The sequence below is a fragment of the Protomyctophum parallelum genome (assembly GCF_964188405.1).
Source record: "Protomyctophum parallelum genome assembly, chromosome: 20".
In the NCBI taxonomy this organism is placed as follows: Eukaryota; Metazoa; Chordata; class Actinopteri; order Myctophiformes; family Myctophidae; genus Protomyctophum; species Protomyctophum parallelum.
This window is the reverse complement of record NC_139718.1, coordinates 28,735,172-28,754,317: the sequence shown is the minus strand read 5'-3', so window position 1 is coordinate 28,754,317 and position 19,146 is coordinate 28,735,172. Positions and strand designations below refer to the sequence as shown.

At 42.0% G+C, this 19,146-nt stretch overlaps 1 protein-coding gene across 2 annotated transcripts in view; it reads right to left on the bottom strand.

Annotated features, from left to right (window-relative positions):
• Positions 1 to 19,146, bottom strand: part of pcnx1 (pecanex 1) — a 44,846-nt gene that overhangs the window by 10,158 nt on the left and 15,542 nt on the right. The window contains exons 8-26 of one of the 2 annotated variants that reach the window (XM_083791283.1): positions 16,288 to 16,481; positions 13,907 to 14,000; positions 12,575 to 12,632; positions 11,656 to 11,882; positions 11,307 to 11,460; positions 10,560 to 10,592; positions 8,572 to 8,743; positions 7,946 to 8,056; positions 7,167 to 7,258; positions 6,111 to 6,220; positions 5,807 to 5,912; positions 5,333 to 5,425; positions 3,823 to 3,973; positions 3,210 to 3,351; positions 2,841 to 3,018; positions 1,839 to 1,947; positions 1,338 to 1,467; positions 1,093 to 1,151; positions 428 to 643 (exon numbers count right to left, since the gene is read on the bottom strand). In XM_083791283.1, the coding sequence (XP_083647409.1) occupies positions 428 to 643; positions 1,093 to 1,151; positions 1,338 to 1,467; positions 1,839 to 1,947; positions 2,841 to 3,018; positions 3,210 to 3,351; positions 3,823 to 3,973; positions 5,333 to 5,425; positions 5,807 to 5,912; positions 6,111 to 6,220; positions 7,167 to 7,258; positions 7,946 to 8,056; positions 8,572 to 8,743; positions 10,560 to 10,592; positions 11,307 to 11,460; positions 11,656 to 11,882; positions 12,575 to 12,632; positions 13,907 to 14,000; positions 16,288 to 16,481 (2,429 nt within the window). The remainder of the gene's footprint in view (positions 1 to 427; positions 644 to 1,092; positions 1,152 to 1,337; positions 1,468 to 1,838; positions 1,948 to 2,840; positions 3,019 to 3,209; positions 3,352 to 3,822; positions 3,974 to 5,332; positions 5,426 to 5,806; positions 5,913 to 6,110; positions 6,221 to 7,166; positions 7,259 to 7,945; positions 8,057 to 8,571; positions 8,744 to 10,559; positions 10,593 to 11,306; positions 11,461 to 11,655; positions 11,883 to 12,574; positions 12,633 to 13,906; positions 14,001 to 16,287; positions 16,482 to 19,146) is intronic. The other variant, XM_083791284.1, reaches the window with a different exon arrangement.

The following is a 19,146-nucleotide window of genomic DNA, read 5'->3' as shown; positions in this document are numbered from 1 at the left end:
AATCAGCTACTGCTTTGTATTGTTCTGCAGTATGCGACAAACCCCATCTGGTGTAATAAACAGGCCAGATTCAAATGTATTTCTTGCGACCAAAGGTCGCAGTTAACTATGGAATCGAGCATTTCCCGTCAGTGTGTCGGGCACCATCACTGTGTCTCCCTTGTGACTTATACCTCTCCATTCAAATTTCAAAATCTAGATGGACCTGCCTCAAAGTTATTAGTGCAGCCACACCCGGCAGCCGGCGAAAACTAGAGTTCTCAACAGGCCCACCTGTCCATTCAAACTCTAGACGGGACTGCCCCAAAGTTATTAGTGCAGCTGCGTCCAGCAGCCGGCGAAAACTACAGTTCTCAACGGGCCCGAAAAATCTACCTGCATGTCATTCTCCCTGCGGCTCTACAAAGGGCATGGCGCTCCTCCTTACCTCTGAACTCCAGCCCGCGAAGCTGGAAGGTGACCAGGCCGTTGCCAATCTCCACCAGGTGCACCAGGGCGTTCAGGTAGTCAGAGGCCAGGATGAAGCAGTCTCCAGTGCCAAAGTTCCCCCAGCGCCCCAACAGCAGGTCCCCACACAGGCTGTGCTGTAGGGAGCGTGTCAAATGCTCATAGAAGATGGAGTTCAAGTTGTTGTCATCAGAGCCTAGGTAGGGACAAAAAGAACAGAATAGTTCAGTCAGTCATTGTCAGTGTCGGGCAGAAACCCTGGATCTCCATATTGAAGTAAATGAATGGCCTACTTCTAAATCTACAAACTCACATGTTGAGAGCTTGTAGATCTTCTATTTTAGCTATTAATTTTAAGTGAATCTGTCTGTGGGGTTTATAAATATTTAACCATTGAAAAGTATTACCACAAACCTATATCTAAATAATAACTACATTGCATCTATTGGAACATTTCTTTCCTACAGGGTTACAAGGTTTATGCCTGACAGTGACGATATGTAATATTAATTATTAACAGTTGACACAATAACTGAATGAAATTAACTAAACCAATTAATCTTAAAGGTGATCGCCCCAGTTTATTAGCATGTAGGTTATTGTGCATTACATCTTGATCAAAAATATGTAGCCACTATGACATACCTGGGTTTCTGTCCAGCTGAGACGCCAGCCGTGTGTTAGAGTGGTCAACTCTCTTGGTGCTACAACCCAAAACACATTTTATTTAAATTAAAATGCTAATTACAACTAAGCAATTACTAAAGTCACATTATTTTAGAAGCATAGTAATTAGAAGGGGATTAAACTGAAGACAATTTGGAATTGGGAGAATTATAGGGAATTAGAATAATTACAGTAATAATAGGATAGGATTCAATAGGCCTTACTTGTAGTCTCTCTCCCAGAACTTGACAGGGCGAACATAGGAAGTGATGAAAATGGCACTGCCGAGGAAGGGGTTGAGAGGAGTGGAGAAGACTGCTGACACTATGGCCTGAACAAACAGCATGGCAGAGTCTGATAGGGCTTGGTGTCAAGGATTACTTTGAAAAATACTATTTATGTCAAAGTTAATCAAATAAAACACCATCACTAAACATGGTTCATGGTTCAGTGAAAATAGCTGATCTACAAGGTGGACAACAAAATATAAAGTCGTCAATCGTCATGGGAGAGATTGTAAAAATGTAAAAATAATTTAAAAATAAAGAGATGTTTCAATTTGGTTCACTGACTGCGTCAATGGGCGTGTAACATGGTTGAGTGGCGTGTGTTCCTAGCTTATTTCCATTTAAAAAAATCTAATCAAATCATATTTCACCGGCATCATATTTCATCGTGTCAGTCTGAATATGCCATTGCCAGCTATCATCATGACGAAAAGATACGAGGCACAGCAAAGGGTTGAGCGAAGGCGTGGAAGGCTGAACCCCAAGTGATCTGCCAGGGAGCGATGTAGGTGTAGACGAAACGCAGCTTGTAGAACAGCTCCCACAGCTGTAGACAAGCACAGGACATCAGAAAAGCAGACATATTATGTAATCATAAACCAAATACATGGTTGCGTTTGTCTAAATACCCACACACGTTATATACAGACATAAAACCTTTGTGCAACTACAGAGAATACAGTACATCTTTTTCAACACATACTACTAGTATACAATACTAGTAAAATAAGTGGTTCCTCTTTAGTATTGTTTAGTGTGTCCTTGTGTGTTTTGCTCCATTTTTACATTGAAGTCCAACTCTGACACAGTAATGTGTTTAAAAAAGCACACTACAATACTACTTTTTATTTTATTGGTGTGATCATGTGTATTTTATTGTACCATATCTGTAGTGTACTGTATTCTTATGATCATGAAAGCTGTATATTTTAATTGCACTGTTAAGCCGTACAAGGGACAAGAGTTGAAAATTAGCCGTAGCAACAGTAACTGTCAGCACATCAGCTTCATTCTCTGTATTGGAACTGTGAGGGCGTGATATACTTTGCTGCACATGTCATGCCATGCATCATGCACAGAATATAGCAGGTCTACAAGTTCACAATGCTTCGCTGCAGGATGCGTTGTGAGCTTGTATATCGGCTATTTTCGGTGTAGTCACATGCTCTTGTTAATACGTTTCTTTGGTTAAATATTTATAAAACCCATACACACTTCACTTGACCACAAAATCTGCATTGTGAGCTCAGAGAACATCCATTTTGGCTACTATTACGCGTCACTCTTGTACAACGAAGCAGGGCATTACTGTACAAAATTAAACATAAAAGGTTGAAGGTGATGTACAAGGTTTCTGCCCGACAGGGACGATAAGAAGAATAGAAAAGCAATATGCAAAAAAAAAAGAAAAGAAAAGCAATATGCAATCGTATGTCTGACCTTGCTGAAGACTATGGACATGAGGAAGAGGTCGAGCAGCAGGGTCTCAGAGAGGTGGCGGTAGTCGAAGGTGAAGAAGAGGATGGTGAACAGTACAGTGACGTACTGGTAGGTGGGGCTGCTGTAGGACGATCGAAGGAGCTTCAGTCCTGCTACTGTGATCATCAGAGCCCCCACCCTGCACAAATGAGCACATGCATTTGTTGTTTCTCCACCAAGTTACTGTATATAGCATCACCTGTCAGTATATCTGACTACCGGTATATACCATATTTAATATATTATTACGGTATATATGTATACATCACTATTTATGATATAAATCTGTATATCTGACCATATAAGTAATACAAAAGGTAGAACTCTCACTCTGTGTCAAGTTTCTTTGGGCTGGCGAGCTGTCTGGCACTGCCACTCATCTCATTAAGGATGACGAGCGGATACAGAACGTTCTTCTCAACAAACAGCAGCCAGACATGGAGCTTCTCAAACCACATCACATGGGCCGCATCTGGAACAAGACACAAAATGAATTTACAGAAACACAACTAGCCTCACTGACAGACCTATTTCACTGGGATGTTGTAACTCCATATTTCGTTTTCAGTTTTTCCTAACATGAATGCCCTACTTCGTTGTACAACAGTGTCGCAGTGTCAACCAAGGCGGCTAACATTTTCTGCACTTCTTTGCAGAAACCAGGAGCATGATGATGTTAATGATGCTGTGAATGTTCCACTAAAAGTAGCCAGTAATGTAAGGATGATAGGCCGAACTCTATTCTGATTAGTTGGTCATTCAGAATCAGAACTCTTTGCAGTGATGTTAAAATCACTACAATTTGTACACGACAGACTCAACCCGCATATATATAATGTACGGACATGCTGATGAATAATTCTTAGATTTTGCAGTGTTATACAAAGTGCATGCAGAGTGCTAGCAGCAGCCACAGCTCAAGCAATGTAGTTTGGATACTTACCCCGGACTTCAAACTGATAGTACTCCTTGGTTTTGAGCAGGGGGTGGGAGAAACAGTACCAGGGAAGCTGCTTGCGCACCTGGGGCAGCAGATAGTGGGTGAGCAACCCCACTGTGCCCAACAGCGCGTACAGAATGTAACTCAAGAAAGGCTGAGGAGAAGGCATATTAATATTAGAACATTACATATTTTGTGGTTATATTAGGATTATTGTTGGGTCTGAATGTGACAATTTCCTGTCCAAAACATGGCTAAAAAGGAAATGTGTCACTGATATGAAATAATGTAAATGACAATGGTTAAATGGCAATCTGTTTTTATACAAAAGGGTTTTACGTTGTTTTAAAAAGGTTTCACTTATTCTTTTAACAATATTTATTGATTTTTCATACAGAAAAAATCGGTAGCAATATAGTATATGAAAAGATGAATTTGAAAGATAAAAGATGAATAAGAAAACAGTGTGTATAACCTGTAACCATATCCCCTTTCCACCCTACATAGCCCATCAGAAGATTCCCATAAGACCCAATGTCTGACCCTTTGCTGGAGTGCATCCATAAAGGTGCATAGTGTACTATAACAGGGGTTTTCAACTGATTGTGAACCAGGGACCACCACCCTGACTTAGAATCAACCTGGGGACCACTGTTGTGTTGGGTGGGGATATGGGGTAAGGGCTAAGATTAATGCTTTTTTTTTTTTTTTTTTTTTTAAGATATTTTTTTGCGGCTTACGCCTTTTATTGATTTTTGAAGGGACAGACAGTAGGCTGACAGGAAACGGGAGAGAGATGGGGGGATGACATGCAGTAAAGGCCGTGTCGGGTCCGGGAGTCGAACCCGCGGCACACTGCGACTGGATTACCAGTCCGGTGCCCAGACCGTTACGCTACGGCCTGGGCCGATTAATGCTTTTGTAACACTTACATTCCACTGTTTTTCAACCAATTGTCCACTAACTAAGTATAATTTCCTAATAATAATGACTCAACCAGACAGTCCGCTGCACTTCCCGCTCTTGAGATGATAACTCCCTTTTTCTGTTGAATTTCTTGACCTCCAATTAATCAGTAAATGACTACATGGACGGTCATCATAGGTCACCAGGTCATTCAGTTCACTGTTTCTCAACTAGTGGAACTGGAAAGACATTTAAAAAAATCAACAAATCCTACATTACTAAATGAATGGTCAAGGACCACATGCAATACGTCCGTGGACCACTGGATTAACCATTTTGGGCGGGAACCCCTTTTGGTGTTAGCATCATGTTATGCTTTAGCTATTGAAAAATAGCAGATCTACAAGCTCATAGCACGCCACCGAGTGGTGCGCTACCAGCTTGTAGGTCTGTCGTTTTTGAAAAATCGAAGAACGACTGACATAGAAACATAGCTTTTTCAGAAAACTGTCAGGATGTAGAAGACATTTTTAGAATCTGACCTCAGGTCAAAATGGGTTAAGAGTGTCTGCTAAATGCCTAAATTGTAAAATGTACTTGGCTGTACCTGTAGTGCAATGAACACTGTGCTGACATGGATGGCGAAGTACAGAACAGCGATGACCACACAGACAATCATGTCGGACTGAAGACGCTCATTCTATAGGGACAAGAAGAAACATCAGGGATGTGATCGGCAAAAGAAAAAGCAGGTCAACTGCACCCTCTAATTGTAAATCAAATGCAAATGTTGTTTTCAAACAAACCCCAACATATCCAGAAAATACCTGTAATATATCTGTAGGAAATACAAGGCAAGTATCAGCAAGCTTAGTAGGTAAAATTTGATCAGGTAAATCATGTGGTCTGAGAGGTCATTATGCAAGAATAGAAATCTATCCTCCTACTAGTACAATAAAGTAAATGGACTGGACCCAAGCAATTCACCTGGGACTTGTCATACTTAATTGACAACAATTATAAATGTACAGCTACCCCCCGAACATGGATTCAATTCATTATGCAACAATACTCAACTCACCACTGAGGCCCTCAGCTTCTCTGGAAGAGGGTCCTGGACCTCTGAGAGAGGGTCTTCTGGGTTCTTGTCTTTCAAGTTAGGCAAGATCTTGGACTGTATCAGTGAGCTACAAAGTGAGATAAATGACAATACAATATTATTATCTATATTTCAAATGTGGGGCCCATTGTGGCAATTTATCCGGTTTGGGGGGGGGGGGGGGGGGTGTACAGCACAGTAAAATTCTTAGTGGAAATGTCATGTCCATTTGGTTCCATTGTTACACTCTTCTGGGATGTTACGGTGTAGTCCTGTGTAAACTTACATGAGTACCGAGGGGTCACTACTCTGGCGGCTCAGATGGTACGACACTGCCACCAGCAGCCCACAGAACACAGAAAACAGCACAGGGATGTGATGGGGCTCCCATGTCTCCTGTGACACACAAACAGGAAACGTTCTTTATCACAAAATCTATACTGTACTTCGCCACGTTTTTATCAAAACGCTTTTGCATTTATAATCCAAGAAATTCAAATGAGATGAGAGGACCATACTGGTGATCTGGTCTGGCATGTGAATACAACAATATAATTTGACATTACTACTGACCATTTTCAAAATTCACTTGATACCGTTTATTGACAGGATGATATGAAAATCAACCTGTTTAGACTTGAAACTTGTTTGAAATAAGTAATACAACACACTAAATACCAATGTGCATGCAGTTACATCATCATTGCACTTAAGCATGGATTGATTTGAAAAGTATATCCAAACCAAACAGTCCCTGGAGAAAAGAAACATCCATGACAAATTAGCTTGTGGCTATCCCATAATACAAATTATTACAAAAGTACATCCACAGTGCAGCCCAGCTACAGTACATGGTATTAGTATGTTTATTTTAAATGACTATTGACTGCAGAGAACATTTCCAAGTGAAGACCAGATAAGACTGGCAAGCTGGTAGCTCTGATGACCACAGTGGCATTTTAACTCCACATTGTAAACTTTGCTTACATTAATTAATTAATTAATAATGAATTCATTCTCGGGAGACAAATCAATCACATCTCTACTAAACCGGTCATGAATACTGAACAAGGAAGCATTCTTCTCATTGTTTCTGTAATTAATTCAGAGGGAACATGGACATTTTATGTTGGTTTGAAATGGACTGGGAAAATTGGAGAAAAAAAAACTAGAGGCCTCTTATGTGAACAGTCTCTTCTTCACCAAGTCTGAGTGAACCTGTGAGCCAAACGCCTTGTTCACTCATTTCAACGTGAAGTAAAGTGCCTCCCAGTCTCATTGTGTGTTGCGATTTAATTCTGTTTAAAACAGGATTTGACTGTGTAGTGACTGTGGCCCTCACCTTCAGGGCCCCATAGCACAGGCCGTACAACAGGGCCACGGTCACAGCACTGCGGACGACGCTGTACAGGGCCGATAGAAGGCTGCTGGAAGCTGTGAAGGACAGAACACTGTGACACTGACACCTCATCAATTTACAATTTAAACATTTATCCGACGCTCTCATCCATAGAGACATACAAATGACACAAACCCTTGTCAACACACAGCAGAGAAAATGGTCAAGTAAATAGAGAAGAAAGAAAAACAATTTGCTATGTTTGCCCCAGAGTAGGAATGCTAGCATTCATGTGGTTATGTTATCAAGCTAGTCAGCCTATAACAAGGCAGTATGATCACTTGCTAATTATTTTCCATCATGTCATGATGTGTTTATTTAACCCATTCTGAACGGGCACCCATTTTGGTGTCAGCATCATGTTATGCTTTAGCTATTGAAAAATAGCAGATCTACAAGCTCATATCGCGCCACCGAGTGGCGCGATACAAGCTTGTAGGTCTGCTATTTTTGAAAAATCAAAGACACTTTTAGAATCTGATCTCAGGTCAGAATGGGTTAATAATGAAACTGTCAGGATGTAATAGACATTTTTAGAATCTGATCTCAGGTCAGAATGGGTTAAATGTATATACCTAATGTCCTTTCCTGTGTTTGTCCTGAACACACTGGGACAAACCCCTGGCAAGCTTGAACCAGTGAAACTTGGGGTCATGTATGACGATCCCACAGAGGGCAAACACAACACCCGCAGAGATGTTGGCGTTTAATGAGTCGCTCACCGTTACCACCAAACACATGGATGTCCAGCTGCTCAAAGAGGTACATGACGAATGTGTTGACCTGTGGGAGCAGTCCCACAAAGAACACAACTGGAAAGCACAGCGTGAAGACTGCAGGGAGAAAACAGCAGGAGGGAAGCAGGTCACCTTTTACCGTTCATAGAATAACATTCATGCTGTATCCATTGATCCATTCACAGTGACAGTTAGGGTGTAGTAGAACTAGATTTCTATACATTTTCCATGATCCTTCTCTTTTCTTATACTTAGTATTACCCAGTGTTGCAAGTATGACCCATGACCATATAAGCTTTAGCTATGAGCTGATAAGGAACTCCAATAATATGTAGTACTAGTAATATAAAATAAAACATACATACACTAAACAAATTACCTCAATATCTACTGACAGAGTCCCATCTCAGGGGGATGCATCTCATAGCATGAGGGGGGTGAATGTCTAGGATTTTTCCTAAACATAAATTAATGTCCCACATTTTTACACACTGCTGCATAGAAACGGTTTAATATTAGCCCAACCTTTGAGGGAAACAAACCTTCAGCCACTCCATATTTTGTATAAATTCCACAAAGCTTATATCTCTATCTGGGACAGGGAACCTTACCTATGACTAGGTCCCTGGCAGAAGCGAGCACAAGGGAGCTGGTAAGCGCTACTCCATACAGGGTGAGGCGAGCCGAGGAGGTCCTCTGGCTGCCGTAGTGGAGGATCCAAATGAGGCCACAGCACAAGCAGAAGTAGACAGGCCGGCTGTATGCTATGATGCGATTATGGCCCTGGAAGGTTAAAGAGGCAGGGATATCATGTTCTGGTGTATAGCTGAGCTGACCATATTCACACATTGGGCATTTCTGCTTTCACTCAATGGCAAGGTGGGGATCCTGACCAGAGTATGACGTTAACAACAAAATAGCCACAGTTATAACATCGTCAATTAAACGTAACCATGCAAACAATGCAGAAACTGAACCGACTGCGCACAATAAATAATGTGATTGTTCCCGGCCAGTCAAAGAGCATGGATTGTGTGCACGATAACTATGTCATAGTCCCCGGCCAATAAAAGGGCATAGATTTGAGGGTCCAATGGCTGAATTGCCACCATCAAATCAATATGAAAAGGTATGCATTGGAATAACGTGTTCCTTCCACATGCTACGTCCAACCAGGGAAACTTCCCCCTGTCAGGTGTAAAGGAGCAACTTGGACACTCATGCTCATGCATGAAGGAAGCACGAGTTCAAGTCCGTTGCTCTCCCCAGGTTGGCGGAGGGTGTGTAGAGCCCAGGATCACATTAACACAGGGGTGAAAAATGAGTTACAAAATCGTGGAATACAAATTATTTAAAAGAATTGGATAGAAAGCATAAAGAAAATGCTGTGTTGTAGAATAAAATAAAATGCCCATTTATCATGCAGAATAACTGGATCCAGTACAAAGATCTGCATCACACCAGTGGACAGAAATAGCACCACATAAGGTTAGTTGAGGTAGTGAAAATGTGTGCTTAAACTGCTCAGCTTTCCGCCCAAGAGGCTGCACTGCTGCAGTGCATTCACCCGAGGGAGCACTGACAGTTTACGCACCAACACTCACATTATTTGTGTCATGTTTTCCCCCAAAGTGTCAAAGGTATTACAAAAAGGGAGAGAAAAACACTTTGATGTGAGGCAAGGTGAGGTGAAGAGAGAGAGAACGGCAGACAGACAAACAGAGAGTCACAACAAAGTAAGAGAAAGAGACAGACAGACAGAGCAAGAAAGAGCTCGGGGGGAGATTCCTAGAGAAAGACGTAGTATGGGTGATGGAGAGAGGGATGATGAAAGAGACAGAGAGACAGAGACAGCAGAGAGAGATGGAGATAGTCAGCAGACTCAGCACCGTGGTCTAAACTCTGGCCAGTTATTTAAAGCATGTGCCTGCAGCAGAGTAGAGTCTGCATTAAAGGGATAGTTCACCCAAATAAATACTTTTATTCTTCTCTACTCACCCCATGGAGACTTGAATTCATGGATATTTATTTGTTTTTGTCGCATTCCTAAGCCAATAATTTGATGACCAGCAGTGGTTCCCTATGTCTTCATGGGGTGAGTAATCGATAGAAGTCATTTTGGGGGTGAACTATCCCTTTAATAAAAGAAACACTGTTTCAGGACAAAGCTGGGAAAAGAGGAGGAGACGAGACAAGACGAGGGAGAAAGGTAAATTAGAGTAGGAGTAGAGGAGAGGACGGGTGAGAGCAGGAGAGCATGGCTGCACTGACGCAAGGGGGGAAGGAAAAGATTCCAAGGACAAAAACAACACGTAAACAGGAACAGGTGGAGGTGCAGAAAACTAAACATATACAGCGCACAACAGATGAAAAGTAAGCAGTCTTTCCTGGGTCATAGAAGTATGTTGTTGATCTAAAAACCTGAGCTAATTTTACTGGTGCAGTCACTGATCCTTCTCTGAAGAAGTCAGCTGAATGCTTAAAACACCGATTAAAAATGGAGACACTGTATTAAACCCTTGGGGTACAAACATGACAGCAATAATAACAACAACCCTATAAGTCACAGAGATTGCTTTTATAAATGTATGGTACTCACATGCCGAGGGGATGAGGAGTCTGGTTGAACACTCTGTCAAATATAAAGTGCAATTTAATTAACAGCCCAGCACTTCAATGCAAATTCCAGGATTACACATAACTTTATAGTGACCAGATTACTATGTAGTGATCAATGTTTATGTTTAAACCACTTAACCCATTGTACATTTGCTTACAAAGATGAAACAGAAGTAATCTACCTGTAAGTAACCTAGACAAAACCAATGAGTTCTGATCTGACCTTTCCATGGGTTCAAGAATCTAATGCATTACATTGACATTATGGACATTGTAAACTAAAGTAACTTGCCATGCAAGTTTCATATTCAGTGCTCAGCTTCCATTTAAATTATCTTTTAATTACTATGTCAGTACTTTTTGCTAATTCTATACCTTTTATTTGACATTAGTAAATAAAATGTAAAAAAAATCAGTGTGATAAGGATGTCCATGTGTTATTGAGGCGATTTTGCAAGGATATCAAGCCTTGCTTGCCCGTGAGATCTTTTACTTGCCCTTTGGTGTGCATTGGATATAATTATGATTTTTTTTAAACCACTGAGTCTGACCACTTATATCAGCATTATTCTCGAGGAATATCTTCAATCCTGAGTGCATTACTAGGCTCACAAGAAATATGCTCATCTGTAGTACAAGACAGTGTGAAAGTGCGAGAAAGACAGTCATCAGTGCATACACTTCAAGCAACAAGCACGTGCTGCTAACCGCGATGTACTGTACTCACCTTAAGCAGAGAGTATTGGCAGCTTGCAATGACGAGACAGAACTGAAAGACCCAGATGTCTGTGAAGAATCCGTGGACCAGCAGCACAGAGCCCAGGAATGAAACTAGGACAGCCAGCACCACTGCTAACACGTTCTCTAGAACCTCGCGGTTTCTGAAAACACAGGAGACATTATTTGTATTTGTTTTGGATGCATAAATTACACATTTTCTACAACATTCTCTTTATATCCAGTCTACCTTCCTGGCTTCCTCATCGTCTACTAAACCCACTGTAATACTTGAACCCCAATGCACTTCCCACAACAGTTGCAACAACTTTGGTGATAACGGATGGCGTCAGCCTCACCTGTCAAACAGTGCCAGCAAGGTGAGCCGGTCAAAGTGCAGGCCCACCCACAGGTAAGGCATCAACCAGAAGCGGTAGTACTGCCTGGCTTTACCAGCAGCAGCAGCAGGGTCCTCTGGGCCCATTGGGGCGTCCTGGAGCTCGGGGCTCAGGTCCCCGTCCTGCTGCTCTAGAAGCTCTGGGTCCATGGTTAGCAGCCGGTTCAGACGGATCTGAGGGAGGGACAGCTGACCCAGGGTCAGAGCTAGACCTCAGGTAATGATGGAGGATGTGGTGGGGATTTATAGGAGACCATGTGCAGCCAAAAGATGCATTCACATAGGATGTGATTCCATTTTTTTTGAGTGTCCCGTTTCAATATTAAGTCATTGTAAAGATGTGACATGTAGCAATATTGCACTACTTCACGCCAAAGAGACATGAATTTTGCATGTTGAACATTTTCAATATTTCATTTTAGCAGAAGCGAACAGAGTAACATCCTATGCAGGACGCAGTTGGAGAAGTGAGAGTACTGTCTGTCTCTGGTAAGCACACATCGTTTTACCATATCTTAAGCACACACTGATTTACCATACCTTGACAAACACACTGGTGAAATACACCAATGTGCTTGTTCACAAAATCTCAGATGAATAGCTACAAGGCTTCTGCCATTCAAGCAATGCAAATATTTTGACTGCATCCAGTGTGAAATGCACCTTTAAGGTCCCTGCACACTGGCTGCGTTTTCCCGTCGGTTTTCCGAAAAAACGCAGTTATACAGACACCTTTAGTGTCTGTATAAATGGGCAAATACATTTGAACTTTAACAGACAAATGGATGCAAGCATGTGGGTACAGAGTAGAGATACACAGAACAGACACAGCACACCCACCCACACACACACACACACATGCCGAGTGAAAGTGAACTCACCAGGTCATGAGGGTAGAAGCGAACTGAGGTAGAACTGGAGAGATGGGAGTCTGTGTCCCTGTAAGTTATGAAAAATGTCAAGGGTCACCATTTGTGAAGTCATCCTGCACTCAATTTGGTTCCAAATAGCATTTGTCGAAAACATGGATTGCAGTGGAATTTGCCTTCATCTTCTGGAACCACAACTGAAGTAAGCTATTGGACTTTGTTGTGTTTTTTTTTGTTATCTCTTTGAGATTTTGTGTTGCGTTTTATCACTTTGAGATTTTGTGTACTTGTATCCAATCATGCAATAAATACCTCAATCAATAAAGAATAAATAAACCCTAGACATTTTGGTTACCCCATGGCCTTTCCTCTGGTCAATTTTTATTTTACTTGGTTGCTGCCCCCGTTTACAATACGTGTTCTTCCGGTGAATATACTATATTCATGTTGAGGTGAATATACTATATTCAACTGTGGCTCTGGAGGTAGAGCAGGTCTTAGCCTAGCTAATAAGCCAGACCGACAGTGTTGTGTGATATTAGTCTGGCTTATTAGCCAGGCTAGAGCAGGTCGTCCAGGTCGATCCCTGGGTCGGCGGTTCGAATCCCGGCTCCTCCTGTCCTGTGTCCTTGGGCAAGACACTGAACCCTACATTGCTTCCAGTGAGTCGGTTGGTGTAAGATTGCCACCATTGGTGTGTGAATGTGGGAAGTGAGGATGCTGGCGTCGACTGTTCGCCGCTTCACCTCCCAATGTATGAATGAATGAACCATTGTAAAGCGCTTTGAGCACTTGGAAAAGCACTATAAAAATGCAATTCATTATTATTATTTTTATATGCACAGTACATATTTATATGTACCATCACCCGTGTATACTAGAGGTTCCGGTGGCTATGCAGCCTTCAGACCTAGTACAATATGAGTTCTAGCTGATTCTTGGCCCTCACATCTATGTCACTGTGCTCCATATGGAGCTGATTGTTTGCGCCTGATGCCAAAACGACACATTCAGTTTATTATATATATTTATATATATTTATATATATTATATATATTTGGGCGTAGCTGCAATGGTAACTCCTTATATGGTTATGGTCAAATCATAGTGACATGAGCGTGACGACCAACTGGTCCTCCCATTAGCCAATTTGAATATAGGATATAGTCAGTTCCATATTTGGAGGAACATTCATACATTCACTACCAATTATGGAGTTTGGGTTGATATTGGTGGCCAGATATGGCACTGACTGGACAGTAGCTACAGTAGGTGGGCCATTATATGCTTTTAGACTCTAGTGTTGTTAAATCACACCTGGAACTAGCATTATTTTGTACTTACCATATGTTATTGGAGGCTCGTCTTGTGGCAGGTTCAAAATTGACCAGAGACATGTCACAACCTCCTGCCTCATATAAGGAGGGAGTGAGCTTCCCTGAAAATGCACAAAAGACAATATGTCACAGAGGGGAAACTCAAGCATGAACAAGGCTCACATGCATTCCTTACACCATCTATTGGCCTAACTTTGATAAACACAATAATTTGATAAAACTGTGTACATCCATGTCAACATATGGCTCTATAGGGCACGTTCCTGTAAACGTCGTCGCTCAGTCTCACAAAAGTGTCATATAAGTGATTACAACCACATTTTTGTAAATAATAATATATATTTTTTCCTTTCTTTATTTTTTACAGTGTTCATATAGATTAACAAAATAACTGGGGTTAACATTTCTTTATCACATTACTAATACTCTAGAGCAGTGATTCTCAATGTGGAGTCCAGGGACCGCCAAGGGGTCATTGAGGGGGTTCCCAGCCACACGTATGGGTCTATAACTCCGAGTGTACAAATGGACTTATATATATATAAGGTCCACTTTTATACTCAAGAGTTGAATTTAAAAACAAATCTGTGTAAATCAGGGTCCCGAAGATACAAATGAGGGTCCGTGGAGGTTCATGGCCATCAGCAGTTACCGCTCTAGAGCAGATGAGGGAGTCTATATGTTACTTTGCTCTTTGAATTGCAGGATTCTCAGAATCACAAAACGTTTCAGGAACCCGGGTGCACTTCAAGTCTCCTCAAGCTATGAGCAAATGAGGACAAACAGAGCCAGTCTGCTGAAATCACAAGTGCAGAAAGACGCACACACACAGACACAGACACACCCCTCCAGCTATTATTGCGACATTTAATATGAAAACCTGAATTTCCGTGTCACATCACGCCTCCATATGGTCACGCCTCTTGACACGTCACGGCACCATATATAGCCATCTCCATATATGAAGATCATGACACTGACCTCATCTAACCATGGATAACCATACATGGAGAAGACTGGATCATCACCTAGATCTGTATATATGGAACCGGCCAGCAACTCTACATCTCACCTTAAACCCTTAGATCTCCATATATGGAGCTGACCTGTTCTGACATTCCATATGTTGATCCTACCCCACCAGTCCTTCCTATTCTATTCTATATGTTGAACTGACCTCATCACACCCTGTACACTCAAGACACGCTCCATATATTGCCAGTACATAATTCATTCCATATGTTGATCTGACCCCCCTTGCCAAAGCACCTGCGCTTGCCCAGGCGGATGCAAGCACGTGACCTCGTCGCTTCTCGCCCTCAGGGTGTCTTAAGTTACTGGTGAGTTGAGTAGTAAGCATTTACCATTGGTTAAGATGGAGGGACCCAAACTGAATCAAAGACACACACACATCCCCATGTTCACTTAAATCTTAAGTATGCAACTACTTGTTCCACTAACAAGACATGAACTGTAATCAGAAACACACCGTCTTCTGCATGGGGAGAATTAACACATTCACACCAGTGTGTCACAGCTGGTTTCGCAATGGGATTAAAATCTGGATTTGACCCTGAAGTACTCTACAGGACCTGATAAATAAAATAACAGAACATTTGTCTGCTTAACTCATTGTTTATCGGAATATCTCACAAGGCCATTAGGGGGTCCTGCGCAAATGGGCAGAGAAACATGGCACGAGGGCGTGACTGACTTGCAAGTAACACACAATGGAGCGAGGTCAAGTGCTTGCTACAGCATTGTAGACGTTGATAAATGGAGCGGGGATAATTACATATGTCTATATAACCAAGTGCAACCGTCCACTGACCACAGATAATTACACACTGCTGCAGACAATTCTGACAGTCCTAGCTGTCCTAGCTGTCCTAGAAAGAATAGTATGGTATCACCACAACAATTCCAGACCGCACAAAAGAGAAAAACAAAGCTAAAAATAAGTCATATGCTTTCTTTCTTTTTTTTTAAGAAAAGGGGACTGATTTGTCACATGCACTTACGACGTCCCTAAGGCGCCACAGACACCAGAAAGCTCTTCCCATTCCTGATCCTTTCCCATCCCCCCAAGCCCAATTAATACTTTTCCATTCCTTTGGCCAAAACACTTGTCATCTTCAGTGCGCGACATTGCGGTATGACAAAGTATTAATGTGTGTCTTCTGTGGTTAAGAAGACCTATTGTACACCCCTGAACAAACAAACTCGGATTCAATCCTGCCAGTGAATTCTCTTATGCCTCCCATTTGCCATCTCCCGCCATTCAACTGTCAAACCCTTTCCAAACGGTCTTCTTCATAACAAAACAATAAAACTGCCATTAAAAGGGGGAGAAGTCATGCCATCTTCCAGTCAGCATAGCTCCCCTACCAAAGTCATCCTGTAGACTGGTGGCGCCAACGGTGGAGGCCTTGTCCTGAGAGCCCTCCAGGTGCGCACTTCCATTCCTGGCCAGCAGGGAAGTGCTCGCGCTCAGCACGGTCACCTGGGACGGGGTTCTGGAGGGCTGACTTTTCCCCTGGGATGTAGAAGGCTGGGAGGCCTGGCCGAGTGCCTCCTGGAGGCTGTCGGGGGGGAGGAGGTGGAACGAGGTGACAGGGGAGAAGGAAAGGAAACGAGAAGGAGGCATAGGGGACATTGGTACATCATCATAGGAAGAGGAAGCAGGCCGTGGTGGGTTGGGGTAATGTGACAAAAAGGAGTGTGTGAGGAAATAAGGAAGAAAGTCCTGCAGGTGCTGTCCACATGAAGTGACTTTGTTCTTTGTACTGTATACAGTATATTTGGAGTATATTTATTTCAATTCAGATATTCAGGTACCACAAGCTGGGAGTACAGCTGTTGCCCGATCTGACATCAGGCCCCTGTTATCCTCATGGAAAGTGGCTAAGAGACTACACAAACAATGAAAAGGGTGAGAAACACTAGAAGAAGAACACCTAAGCCTGAGCTAAAGATAGGACAGAATATCATGGGGCAATGCGGACAGGGCAACCTGATCTGACGAGTGACAAGTCAGGGGTCTTTACACCCAGGGGGAAAACAAAGGGAAATGGGCTCAAGTTTCAGAGGGAGATAATGCTACATGAGGGAGATAAGCTGCAGAACTCGTGGACAAAAACGAACCATAGGAAGGACTCGTGAGAGACATATGCCTGTTGCTGTCAAAAGGGCTGGAGAGAAGCAGAGATGCGATTTTTTTGTAAATATACCAGTATCCTTTTGTTTCGCATTTCCTAAAGAAATAATTCCAATTATTAACAAAAAACAAAAACAAACATACATTCGAAAACAAATCCATAAGAATGTGTTTTTGTTGTTCTGTTATGCTGCGTTTATCGTTTTTCTATTGATTGTTTTGTTTCAGTTTTTTGGCTAAATTTGACAGACCTCTTTGTATTTATTTCTTGCCACGATTTCTTGTTTTTGTGGTCTTTTCGAAAATAGAGATTTGTAAAGAAAAACATAATAAATGGTGAAAATATATGTACAAGCATCGAGACGCACTGTGAGCTTGTAGATCGGCTATGTTCACTCACTTAAATAGTGCATAAGTGGGTCTGGAGCTAAAAGGTGTAGTGTGTAGTTCAGTGTACTGTAGTACAACACTAACACTGCAGAGTATGGACTGCAATTCACTATGAAGCTGGTTTAGTAGGATTCTGGGAAAATCCTGAATGTTTAAAAATGTAAAAATTTACCCATAATGATCAGTTTTCACACATTATTCTAACGTACAAAAAGTCTTTGGTGTTTATTGTTCCTTTCTCTTTGAAGGTAAGTGGTTAGAGCTTGTCTCCAACATTGCCCGTGTTAGGATCTGGCTGTAGCTAATACCAACACAGCATCAATGATCTCCCTAATTATCCAACTTGATAGGACTATATGTACATGCCTATACAAGTCTCAAAGTCATACCCATAATGTACACTATTATCAACAAGAAGCTGATTTTGAAAGCTTGTGTACATTTTAGGTCACCCATAAAATACTGAGACTAAATAAAGCTAAGGAGACCTGAGGACAAGGTCATGAAAACATCTGAGTGAGATGGGAGAGGATTGGCAGAGGAGACAGAGTAGTATTAGTTGAAGAGCGGGCAGTTTTGCATTCTGCAAGTTTATTGACCCCTGGCAGACTGCACACTTGTTTTCTTGCTCAACAATTTCCAAGGCTCAGCATTTGGAGATGTGACCTTGCAGCAACGGGGCGGATGCAGGGAAAAGCAGAGCCTTGGCTAGAGATGAATAACTGTTTGGGAAATTATAACCATAGAAGAAGGGAGGCACACAGACCTGGTAAGAATCTGTTTACGGTGGCCATTTTACATCATACTGAAACCAATGTCAGGGTGGGCTTTCCCAACCCTCGAGCATGACTTAAGGGCTGCCGTGTGAATATGGTCAATGGAACTTAAAAATTCACGGACCAGCCACTAAACCCACAAAAGGAACATCACATTAATATAGAGGGGCGCTAGCCCCTCCTATGTCCAGCTTTGAGGGTCTGTGTAAACAAACATTGAAGACAAAAGTGTGTAACTGTAAACACAAACCTTGAAGACAAAAGTATGTAAACACAAACATTGAAGACAAAAGTAAGGACGCAAATTGTGATTGGCCAGAATGAGATGACATATGATGAGAACGCCCCTCACTTTTTTGAGTGGTGCAACCACTCCTACAACCAGCAATGTCCGTGTACCTGTGTGTTAATGTCCGTGTACCTGTGTGTAGTCATGAGCACGAGTGGTGTGCGCATGCGTGAAATTGGAACGATACAGAGAAGAAATTGGAACGATACAGAGAAGAAATTGGACGATAGTGCTGTGCCTGCTAATGAGAGAGAGAGAGAGAGCGAGAGAGGAGTGGGGGGGGGGGGGGGGGAGTGGGGGGGGGGGGAAATTTGGCCAGCCCAGATTGAAATCAGGTTGTTTTTATAAATCTAAACATAAATCTAAAAGTCTAAACAGCAAAACATTGAAATGATTTTTGCTAAACAGATTAATCACATATCTATCTACAGTAGGTAGTTTTAAATGCGATTCAAATCTGATTTCTAAAGACATGTCTCAGTCTGGACAGGCACTGAAGCCTCATTTATATACAGTAGGTCTGCTATTGTCAGAAAGCGACACAGTCGCACAACAGAGTACAGTAAGTTAAACATCAGGTCAACAATGTCTTTATACACAAAGCCGAACTGATCACTCTCAAATAATAGTGTAGA